At 35.1% G+C, this 12710-nt stretch overlaps 2 protein-coding genes across 3 annotated transcripts; one reads left to right on the forward strand and one right to left on the reverse strand.

The window, feature by feature from the left end:
* Positions 1–4990: 4990 nt before the first annotated feature.
* On the forward strand, positions 4991–8143 carry LOC121241206 (3-ketoacyl-CoA synthase 11-like). The gene is made up of 2 exons (XM_041138889.1): positions 4991–6047; positions 7094–8143. The coding sequence occupies exons 1-2, from the start codon at positions 5265–5267 to the stop codon at positions 7877–7879; spliced, it is 1569 nt and encodes a 522-aa protein (XP_040994823.1). The 5' UTR covers positions 4991–5264; the 3' UTR covers positions 7880–8143.
* Positions 8144–9416: 1273 nt separating this feature from the next.
* Positions 9417–12710, reverse strand: LOC121237261 (armadillo repeat-containing protein LFR). 2 transcript variants are annotated; one of them, XM_041133933.1, is made up of 8 exons: positions 12461–12710; positions 11316–11485; positions 11094–11236; positions 10716–10984; positions 10428–10533; positions 10179–10317; positions 9967–10094; positions 9417–9831 (listed from the first exon to the last, which is right to left on the reverse strand). In XM_041133933.1, exons 1-8 carry the CDS (start codon positions 12633–12635, stop codon positions 9576–9578), a joined length of 1386 nt encoding a protein of 461 aa, XP_040989867.1. In that variant the 5' UTR covers positions 12636–12710; the 3' UTR covers positions 9417–9575. The 2 variants fall into 2 exon arrangements, with proteins under 2 accessions (XP_040989867.1, XP_040989876.1); XM_041133942.1 differs by having other exon boundaries at positions 10716–10972; positions 12461–12709.

Consider the following 12710-nt stretch of genomic DNA (forward strand, 5'->3'; position numbering starts at 1 on the left):
TAATAACTTTAAATCAACATTGAAAACAATGCACAGGGATATAATTGTATTTTCCTATACATTCCTTTTGTGGCTATTTTTGTTGTTTCTGTCGGTTTGTATTCCATTATTAATATATTTAAATCTGCTAATAAAATAGATTTATTATAATAATAAATCATGGATGCAATTGTCATTTCCTATTCATTATAATAGCAAAACATTATAATAATTTACAATTTAAAAAAACACAACAACTAAATTTAAATAGCAATTTTTCCATTATTGTTCGTGTCTCAGCAACTGAATTTGTGAATACATGCATTAGAATGGTAGTTGCAAAGAGAGAGAAAATATTTTAGAAATTAGATAACATATTATATTGCATGCAGTATTAAATATGTGGAGGCAGATTTTAATTACATGTAAGTTATAATATGCAGTATAACTTATCATTTTTAATAATTTACTTTTTATGTTCGTTTGTCTAGGCAGTGATAAATTTGAAATTTATAATCACATGAGGCAGTCGAATGGCCAGGTAGTGCAGTAGTCAGGTTCAATGTAATTTGAACACCAAGAGACATACTTCGTAGCAACCCTAGAGGCATTCAATTATGTTTAAGAAAACCCTTCTATTACTTTCAGTGCATTAGTGCTAAGGCTTGAAAAGTGACTTAATACCTTCTTTCTCAAATAACCCTTCTATAACAAGCAGTACAGTGGTGCTACGGTTTCAAGAAAGATTGAAAAGTGAGTATAACTGCCTTCTGTGTTTATAGTATAAGCTTATCTATGCATTACATATGTTTGTTCATATTTCTAAGAAATGAAATAAACTGATATCATAAAACCTAGAAATTCATAAAACTTATTAAAAAACCTATCAGAAAACTTAACTCAATTCAGAAAACTCAATTCAGAAAAATTATACGTGCAACTACATATTCAGTTTATCTTCTATTTATTTCAGTTTCTTCTACGCTCCATTTCTCTCAAATCAGGTGTGTGGAAGTAGTGCAGTGGTCCTAAGGTTTGAAGAAACATTGAAAAAATCAGTCTAACTACCTTTTGTGTGTTTATAGTATATATATATATATAGTTTATCTATGTTTTGTGTGTTTATAGTATATATATAGTCTATCTATCCGTTACACATGTTTGTTCATATTTGTAAGAAAAATGTAGCAGTAATAATTAGAAAATCAAGTATAAAAACTGAGGAAAAAGAAAGGCTAGAAATCACCTGGAGGGTCATTCTATAGTGATAGACTGTATCCAAACACACCATAGAAGGAAAAACAAAAAAATGAAACAACTGAAAGCGAAAGCAAAAAAGAAATTTGTAGATCAACGAAAAAGTAAAAGAAAAAGAAAATAAAACCACTCAAATATGGACACCATGTCTTCAAATATATGAAGACCTGTTCAGATCTATAGAGAAAAAGAAACCAGAAATAAACCAACTTTAAAAAAAAAAATACAACGACTCGGATGTGTATGAAGAAAAAAAATTAAGAGAGAAAAATGAACATTAACTCCCTTCTAAAGATCTACAGATCTGTAGGAAAATGAAAGAAAAAAAAAATAGTCAGATTTGAACACGACCTCTTTGAAGATATGAAGATCTGAACATCATTAACAAACCTAATAGGAATAATAATAATAAAAAAAACAACAGAAAAATAGACAACAAACAAAATAAATAAAAGACAACGAATATTGGAGTGAAAGTAAAAAAAAAAAAAAAAAAAAAAAAAAAAAAAAAAAAAAAAAAAAAAAAAAAAAAAAGGATTAGACAGAATCACAAAAAAACCACCTATTTCTTCATCTACATCCAAACACACCATAGAAGGGAAAAAAAAAAATGAAACAACAGAAAACGAAATCAAAAAAGAAATTTGCAGATCAATCAAAAAGAAAAAAAAATTAAAACCACACAGATCTAGACACCATGTTTGTTATAAGGATAAGTCTCTCAGAAAAAAACAATATTAACATCTCACGAGTCAAGTACTTGATTTACATCTCAGAAAGAAAAATGGAGAAAATGGACAAGAATGGGAAAAACAATTGCAATTCTGAAAAAGAAACAATATTAACATATCACACAATAACATCATAGATTTACATCACCAAAAAAAATTAAAACCACTCAGATCTTTAGAGAATTACAAAACAAGATCAGAGAAACCCTATTCGCACGAAGAGGGAGAGAGCAGAGAGGGAGAGAGAAAAAACGTAGTTAGGAGGAATAGAGGTGTGAGTGGGACTTTGTTGGTGACAAGCTGTCACTAGCTGTGTATCTCAGATGAGCATCTTGATGATCTGCAATCTAGATTCTAGAAGATCACTTGAAGCTGGCCGGCTTATCAAGTCATGAATTCGTATAAGCTAGCTAGATATGTACTCCTGACATTCACATTTAATGTTTATAAAATATATTATAATATTATCATAAGTAATGGGTAATTATAATAAAGCTCATATATATATATATAGTTCGATCCATCGAGCATGCAATTAATTTCTATGATCGGATAGTTTCAAAACTAATGCAATTAACAAACCTAATAGGATTTAAACATATTTTTTTTTTCTTTACATCTGAACGGGAAGGAAAAATGGTCGAGAAGCTACTGTTAATGGAATTGAGGGATAAAAACATAAAATCACAAATTAAAAAAAAAAAAAAAAGAGGGGAAAAGCTGTAAAAGCACAAGCATAATATAAAAAAGAACAGGGATAAAGCAAAAAAATACCAAAAAAAGAAGGGCAACATTGAAAAATAAACGTGAGAGGAAAAATATTGTTGCTTTTTGCATTGCCGCTTTTATATATAAGATGATATATAATTTTTATAAGTTAAAATTTAAAAATATGGCTTCCGAAGGTCACATGCAAGAAATTAAGTGCAGAAGCAAACTCACACATTGATGTTTCCACAAATAATTTCTGTTCTAATTATTTGTCCCTTGGAAACAATATTTCAATTTGTTTAGAGAAAGTACCAAAATGTTTTTCCTCCCAAGTTTAATTTCAAAATAAAGCACATCTTGTCTTATCTGCTGCATCGCCTTTTTTCCTGCTTTTTTCCTGCACATTCCAGAAATGCTGTAGGGATAGATATTTAGGTATACAATGATCTATTTTGCTTGTGATGTTTATTTATAGGACCATATTAAAGCTTCTATTAATGCTCTTCTTTTATAATATATCATAGCGTGTAATTATTTATAAATTACATAAACATTACATTATTATTTAATTAACCAAAACATTACGTCTTTATTAATAAAAAATTAATTCTTAACAAAATAAATAAATATAAACTAAGCCAACGTACATTGCACGTTGCTTTCACCTAGTTATATATAAATATATATATATATATATATATAAAATATAATATGTACCATAAAACCAAGTAGCTAGCCAAGGATATCTATGCCGGCGGCGCCTTTGGTTTTCCAAATAAGTAATGAGTTGGTATCGTATTGAGTATGGAAGCTTGATAAATAAGATGCAAAAGAGAAGATTTTACTCTATTACATCTAATTTTCAATTCCAAAATACATTTAATAATATTTTCCCACAAGGATATGTCATGAGTAAACACTTTTTGTCACAACCTCTTTTTCATGAAAAATAGTGTTATTTTCCACCATATTATGCCAGATGAAACCTTATTTGTCACGAGAAAAAAATATTTTAACCACCACGTACAGTAGTTCATGGTAAAAAGAAATGTGGTTTGATGGAAAAAGAATTTTTTTCCACCAATTTTATGCCACGGCTCTCCTACCATACAAATTAGTGAAAAATAGATATTTTTCTCGAAATCTACACTTTTTCCCACCACAATCACTCTCTAGAAAAAAACGAGATCTGTTATAGTGTAAACAGCTAGTATTACTAACTTCCAAACATCGCATTAATGAAAGGAAAACTCTAGCTAGCTAGGTCGGTTAAGTCCGGGAGAATGTTGCATGGGGTAATTACTAGTTTATGGTCACGTCTAGGCAAAATGCATGAAGTCTTGATTTGAATATTTATATTAATTCAAGCCTCCTAGCTAGCCTGTACACAATTAATGGACACCTATATATGTATATGCATGGTGTTGCATGCAGTACTACTACTACTGCATGTACAAGAATCTTGAATCAGCTCTTGCAATATGCTTAAGTAGTTTGGGGATGATCTCATCCAAAAACAAAACACATGAAGTTTTGGAAAGATTGGGATAGAAAACAGAAAGTGCCAGTAGATCAGAAGGCAATGGGTTGTTGACCGGCCATATATATATATATATATATATATATATATATATATATATATATATATATATATAATAGCTAGTATTGTGTTCAGATAACAAAGTTTGACCAATTTATCAAAAACACGTAAAACTTCTTATAGAAAGTGTTATAAAACGACGCAATTGCACCCCCGGCCCCTAAAAAATTACTTACGTATTTGCCTAATATATATGCTATCTCTTGAAATCGCCTAAAATCGATCGTCATTATACTTCGCACGTACTAAGTACGCCCCAATGACGGTGAAATCGTGTGGACGTACTTACATTATGGATCTCTTTCGTGTTTTAGTTAGCATGCATGCATGTAGATGATCAGTGAGAGCGATCGATCGATCGATGGATATACAAAAATTAAAATGGATCTCACCACGTACAATAATACTTTTAAGCTTTTAATTAATTAAATATATTCCCAAACATTCACACTCTAAATTCGAACACTAAGAGATCATCAAGCTGCAGCTAGCTATCTAGGTCCGGAAATTGTGGGAGATAGTACCTTGTGAGTTGCGAGTGGCAAATGGCAATTAAAAGGTCAAATGTATACTTGTTCCCACGAAACCCCATGTATTCTCATGGTTGGCAAATTCAATGCTCCTGCGGCCTAACTATCAAAGTTCGTTGGGGGTGGTTGCATCCCCCACTCTCTCACGCACACACCTCATCCCTTTAAATCTTGTAATTCCGCCCTCCATTTTCGCAGGGCATTACTATCTCAGACTCCAATTCACCTTCCAACATTTAATTTAGTCCCTCGGCTTTCTTTCCTTCTCACATTCTTTTCGCTGCAATTCTGGTTGGGTTTTCCTTTTCAAATACAAGTACAGATCTTCAGCTCAAATAACTCTTTTCGCTTTGGTCTCTTTTCCTTTTTTTCCCTTTTGGGTGTTGCATGCTAGCTACTTTGCTTCGAAAGCTTGATTCCAAGTCCTCCTTTACGTCTTTTATATTCTGATCGACTATGGCAGATGAGAGGAAACAAAATCCGGAGACTGAATCGGTTTCGGTTCAAGCTCCGGTGGAGAGAAGGAAAAACAACCTTCCCAACTTTCTCTTGTCTGTCAGACTCAAGTATGTGAAGCTTGGGTACCACTACTTGATCTCCAACGCCATGTACCTCTTGCTTGTTCCGCTTCTTTGCATAGCTTCAGCTCATCTTTCAACAATCAATGTCCAAGAACTCGTCCAGTTATGGCAAAACCTAAAGTTCGATCTTGTTTCGGGGACTGTCTGCTCAGCTCTTATGGTTTTCCTTGCCACCCTTTACTTCATGAGCCGTCCAAGAAAAGTTTACCTGGTAAACTTCGCATGTTACAAGCCAGAAGCAGAGCGAACGTGTACTCGGGAGATTTTCATGGAAAGATCTATTCGACTTGGGAGTTTCTCAGAGGAAAACTTGGCCTTTCAAAAGAAGATATTGGAGAGGTCAGGGTTGGGCCAGAAAACGTACTTGCCGGAGGCCATCTTGCGAGTCCCCCCCAACCCGTGTATGGCCGAGGCAAGGAAGGAGGCTGAGACTGTGATGTTCGGAGCCATTGATGAGCTCTTGGCAAAGACCGGAGTGAGGGCTAAGGACATCGGGATTCTTGTGGTCAATTGTAGCTTGTTCAATCCAACTCCGTCCCTCTCGGCCATGATCGTCAATCACTACAAGCTCAGAGGGAACATTGTAAGCTATAATCTTGGTGGTATGGGTTGCAGTGCTGGCCTTATTTCTATAGACCTTGCTAAACAACTTCTACAGGTCAGTTATTATATTATCATCATCGTCGTCATTATCAATTATATATTGTTATTAACATCATTTTTAGCTTTTATTACGTACCGTGTTGATGGTTGCATGTGTTATTTGTAGCCTATAATAATTCGGAGTACGTTCGTTGGATTAAAAAAAAAATTATTTAATTTTATGCATATATGTATTAAGTTATAATATTTCTCATAATTTTTTAATGTTGTTTTGCAAGATTAAATAATATATCTTTCATGTAGATAAATGTTTTAACTATTAAGAGATTCTATAAAAGTAAATTTATAAACTGACGTAATATGTCATATATTAAATTATAAAATTATTTTTATTGTAAAATAAATCTAACATATCATAAAAATCATATCAATTTTTAGATTTATTTTTGTAGAATCTATTTATGGCTATAACATTTTATCTCTTTCATATACCATAGGAGATATTTTCGTTATTAATATTAGATTAAATGAAATGACCAATATGTCTAAAATACCTCATGTTTTATATATACTAAACAGGTGCTATATATAATATCTATCTATTTCAAATAAAATAGAGATATCTTATTCTCCACGTATCAACCTGCTTAATTTGGAGCGTGACATTTTAAAGGATATTAGGTTGGCAACAAATTAAAAAATTTCCTGGCCTCGATCCCCATTAACCTTCTGATCTAATGATGAATGCTGCTATGTACCAGTTAATGGGATCCGCGCGTAAGGACTGAAGCCATTACTTTACCCAATTTTAGTAATTGTTTTTGTTTAAGGGGTAATGTCACGAACAATAGCAAAATATATAAATATCGTATAATTATTTTGAAAAAGAATAAAATATATTATTAATAAAATAATTTATTTTTATATAAATTTTATATTTATTTTTTTTTTAAATAATTATACAATATGTACGTATTTCTATCATTTCTCTTGCTTAATTATAAGGTGGATTTGCTCTTAATTTGACAAGTGCATGCGTACACATGACATACAGCGCCTTAACTCTGAAATAAATATTACTTGTCAATTTAAAATTACTAGGTGCACCCCAACTCTTATGCCTTGGTTGTGAGCATGGAGAACATCACCCTCAACTGGTACTTTGGCAACGACCGATCCATGCTCGTCTCCAATTGCCTCTTCCGCATGGGCGGCGCAGCGATCCTCTTATCAAACCGATCCTCCGATCGTCGCCGCTCAAAGTACCAGCTAATCCACACCGTACGCACTCACAAGGGTTCCGATGATAAGTGTTACAACTGCGTCTTACAAAGAGAGGATGAAACCAAAAGAATTGGCGTTTCGCTTTCTAAAGATCTAATGGCAGTTGCTGGAGACGCACTCAAGACCAATATCACTACGCTTGGGCCTTTGGTCCTTCCCATGTCAGAACAACTCCTATTTTTTGCGACCTTGGTGGGAAGAAAAATTCTTAAAATGAAAATAAAGCCATACATTCCTGACTTTAAACTTGCATTCGAGCATTTCTGCATTCATGCAGGAGGGAGAGCAGTGCTGGATGAGCTTGAGAAAAACCTTGAGCTCACCGACTGGCACATGGAGCCTTCAAGAATGACTCTTAATAGGTTTGGAAACACTTCAAGCAGTTCTCTGTGGTATGAGCTGGCTTACTCTGAGGCCAAGGGTAGGATCAGAAAGGGTGACCGAACATGGCAGATTGCTTTCGGTTCTGGATTTAAGTGTAACAGTGCTGTGTGGCGTGCATTGAGGACCATCGATCCGACAAAGGAAAAGAGTCCTTGGATGGATGAGATTCACGAGTTCCCAGTTCATGTTCCAAAAGTCGTATCCATTAACGTTTCTTGAATATTTCCAGAAGTGGCATCCATTATATATTATTTCATGAAAGTTTCAGTCGTGGGAGCAGCGGATTTGGGCTTATTACTTCCAAGTGCAATGCATCCTTCCCCCTATATCCCTATAAATATATATATATATATATATATATACATATATTGTGCTTTAATCATGACGTTAAACTGAGATAATCTGTTATATCATGAATGTATTGAATGATCGTATATTGTGATTTAATATGTTAATGCATAATCAATTTCATGGTTTTCATGTCTCAATCGATGAAGTCCCTGCAGCTACATATATATCTTTAATCTTTGTATATAAACAAGGGAAATCTCATAGGGCTTGCATCCGATATAACTTCTCGATGTTAAACAAAACTGGCTAGCTTTTAATTGGAGGATCAATGTCTTTGAAGTAATTTGCAAGTAAAATATTTTGGACCAGATAATTCTCCACCTTCAGTAATCTTGATGTTTGGCGACCCTATGGTACTGTATATGTAAGGATTACACAATTCAAGCGGGCTAATTTGATAATTAAAAAAAAGAAAATTGTTATTTGCACTTCTAATTTTATCCACATAACTATATGTATTAACGTGTCAGTAATTGAAATGGTAAAAAATTTGAAATTTAAAAATTGAAATTCGAATTAAAAGATAAGAACATGATAAAATGGAATAAATATTCAATACGTATACTACTATTGTGCGTAAAATTGTTCGTACATTTACCACTTCTCTTAAAAAAAATATTTGATCCACTTCCAACCAAAGATGGTAAATGCTAGCAAAAACAATTTTATGAACGGCAAGAGATCATGCATTAGGAAATATTATTTAACTTGCATAGGGACGACGTGATAATTTGCAGAAACAAGTATGTCAGCCTCAGGCAAGGTGGCTTGCTCAACGGGAGGTGGTGAACTGATCAGATCGTTTTCTGCAACCGTCCATCCTTCCTTAATTGGTGTCTAATCAACGTGATCATGATCAAGCTATTAAAACCATGTTGCGATCATCTACAGTATAGCTTGATGACTACTTCCCTTTTTGGATAGCTTGGTCTGCCTAAATCTAACATATAACACCGTGAAAGGTGGCAGACTTTGCTGCAGTGGCCGAAAAGCATGCATGCATGCATGCCACCATTGTTGCAGAAATGAAAATAATAACAAAGATTCTTTAGGTTTCTAGCTAAGAGCACTAGTATTGGACTAGTCATAGTTTAGCCAAACCTTTCTTTAAAATATATATATATATATATATTATTGATTCAGCTTGACATTTTCTTCTTCGAGAATCGGCAAACAACAGCAATCCTATGAGAGACAGACATGAGAAAAACAACAGCAAGCACCAAGTACTGAACATCAACACTAAAAAAAAAAAAAGTACTGAACATCATATATTAACCAAAATAAACTACTGATATCGATGACACACGAGTGAGCTATATTAACAAATATATATATATATATATATATATATATATGTATTATATAGCTTCTGAAGTCCAAAAAGACTAGATTTGGCTATTAATAAATCTATAAATTAGGCATTGCGTTTTGACCGAATAAATAAATAATTCTTGTGGTAGACACTCGAGTGAGTCAAAGGCAGCAGATATATACATTCAGAGATACCAGGCCCGGATGGATGCTAATTGGGCCAGATCACCAAAAGATGTCGGTCTTCCAGTTACATGCCCCAAACACCACGAGCTGCTGCCACTTTGTTGTTGGGTCTAGCCGTTAGCTCGTACAATATCCTCGCAAATGTATCAGAATATCTGCCATCGGCAAAGAGTATCTCCGCAAAGGAATTCTCATAAGCTAGCAGCAACCCCCTATTCTGTGGTTCAGAGACCAGGCTCTCAAGTATCATTGCAGCTTTCCTGCAAATTTCGGGAACAGGGTGCGGCGTCTTGATCACCTTGAGCAGTCGGTCAATTGCCCTGTATTTGGTGAAATTAAAAACAAAATTATTACCTGAATATCGGCAACAAACGTTTCTATTTTAAAATCTTAAAAAGCATAAACATAAAACTGAAATGTTAGTCATCTGAACGAGCAAAAAGAAAATCAATCACCATCGCTCGCTGGCGAGCTTCAATCTGCAGTCCATATTAACTTCTGCAAGGTTATAGAGAGCACCGACAGCAACTGCTTGGGCATCCAACGCTGGAAAACTCATAAGATCAACTAAACGCTTGTGTATCTGCATTGTGCATTCGACCCATATTATAGTCTTAATGCATGCATGTGTACATGTTTAATCTACCCATACTGGGACAAAACTAACCTGAGGAACAAAGGGACGAAGGAAAGGCTCGTTATCAGGATTTATTATCAAACGCCCTAGTAATTCAGCGGCTGCACAATGCCATGCTTTGACTGCAGATCCTAGCATCCCCATTACGGATTGAACTGCACGTTTTTCTCTGTTTGGAGGAAATAGCTTATGAACTTTTTGATTGGTGAAGTTATAAGCCAGAAGTTAGAAATCAAAAGTAGCAGGAGCTAAAGCGAAAAGTAAGGTCAGATTTCTCACGTTATTTTGATATAGGATGGCTTTGATGAGCTAAAAATTCGAAGGTCAAGCAATGGAGCCAAATTTACAATAGTCTCAAGGGCATTTGTGACAAGTTCCTCATCCTCTGTTAACAATGGGAACTTTCAGAGATGTCATACACCAAAACATAAAGACAAACATCAAATGATCAAATATACTAGGAGATACCACTGATAAAAAAAAAATGTACTAGGACTAATACCATGACAGTATTACATTTTATGACATGAAAGAAACCCTTAAGCTTTCAACAACAACAATTCTCACCCGTGATGTGATCTTCTATGCACTGGAAAGCTGTTTCCAAGCAATGACGATGCTGGGCCATAATAATTTCATTTTCAGGCATGAAAGAGAAGTTCCGGATAATGTTTGAAGCAGCAGCAGCGCATTGCTGCTTTTCTCCTCGCCCTTCTTCATCAAGATTAAACAGACCATCTTCATCAAACCACCAATTCGAAGGATGAGATTTGGAAATATTGTTCTGTACCACTGGTTCCATGACAGACGAACCAGACTTTAGGCTGCCATATGAACTTATCACATACTCAGGATCCAGTTATTCAAAGTAAGCTTAACATATTCAACACTTGGATCAGACAGAAAAATTTTGGAAGAAGAAGAAAAGAACCACGTCAAGCTTACATAGGATGCAGGGGAGTACCATTTGACCCCAACGAACCCAACTCATTCCCAAATCCTGTTACGGTAGAATTTGCACCTAGTGTTCTGACCCTTGGTGTCCTTATGAGTTCTTTAGGAAGAGCTATATCGCGCCAGTCATCAATCTGTTTCATTTGATATGCAGTAAGTACTTAATTCATTATGATCAAATTAAGCATGGTAAAGACAAAGGAAACCACATACAACTTGGAGAAGAGCATCCAGCAACCCAGGAATTTTTGCAAGAGGGGTTGCATCTTTGCGCATGTCATCCTTTTCCTTGAATGAGAGCAGTGTGAGAGTATTCAATGCCCAGGTCAGCTCACTCTTTAATCCACTTTGAAGGGCAAGAACTATCCTTTTATTGTTTTGATCTAGAATGAGTGTAACAGTCAGAAGAGGTCAACAACAATCTAAAATTTTAATGATGGACAAATCTTGGAAAGCCCGTGTAGTGCATAAGAGTGAATAAAGTGAAGAGATAGAGCAGAATATATCATAATCACCACCAACAGAAAAGTCTAGTCCCAACATGTTTAGGAAGCAAGACAGGAGAAAAGGGAGAACTTAGGGGAAAATATAAGAAGCATGTCGGAGGTATATGTTATTTTTTTCATTAAACTTAGATTCCCAAAATATCAGAAGACATAACTCATGCGCGCACCATTCTAATTTATTTCCATCTTCTCTTAAAATGCCTACCTCAGCTCACCATATAAACTTTCTTGAGTTATTTGACAGTCCCCATCTGTTGCACCAACGTGTTCTAGTGAGATTCCAAATTCAATTTCTCACCTCACGTCACCTACACAATTCTATTCACTTTTTCTTACCTTCGTCTAATAATTTATACTCAACCATTTCTGCTCCCACTTCATATCTATAGTTCAACTTGACAACACAATATAGAACATGTTGCATTGATCTGAGCCACCTATACTCTACCATGTCGATTTGAGGTGCATCATAATTGCATCCAGGCAAAAAACATAGTGAATTGTACAAAATACAAATAGAGACCACTCAATATAAGCACAGATAAATAAATCCAGGGATCTGCGGCATATTATTTTACCATTTAAAGCACAATTACACTTTTTGCCTCCAAATGATCACTCTTGAAATTCATGGACTATTTCATAGCATTCAATCGATTTTAACTTCAGCTTTAGAAATATTACACAATACCAGCTTCACATTCAGCTCTAACTCTAAAATTAATATTATCTTAAAGCATAATTCACGCATGCATTAGGGCTTATGACTAAGTAGAATATTAACTAAACTTCGGTAGTCTTGTCCTATGAAATCGAACTATATTATGAGAGATAGGGTTTTGAAAAACTGACCAGCGAAGGAGCTATGAACGTGGAGAGATGGGCCGAGAAGGTTCGACGGAGCAGCCGTTTCAGATGCTGCGGCTGCAGCGGCGGAGCTGCTGCCGAATGGGCGGCCTCTCTTGGGAGTGGGACCGGCGGCGCCTCCTGCGCCTCCAGCCGACTTGCTCTGGTCTCTCTTCTGCATTGCGCTCTCACTCTCTTTCGGGTTCTGCTATGGCGATTTGGTAAATTGGCAGATACCTGATTTAGGGCATGCGGA

This window comes from Juglans microcarpa x Juglans regia, chromosome 1D (genome assembly GCF_004785595.1).
Source record: "Juglans microcarpa x Juglans regia isolate MS1-56 chromosome 1D, Jm3101_v1.0, whole genome shotgun sequence".
NCBI classification, from domain to species: domain Eukaryota; kingdom Viridiplantae; phylum Streptophyta; class Magnoliopsida; order Fagales; family Juglandaceae; genus Juglans; species Juglans microcarpa x Juglans regia.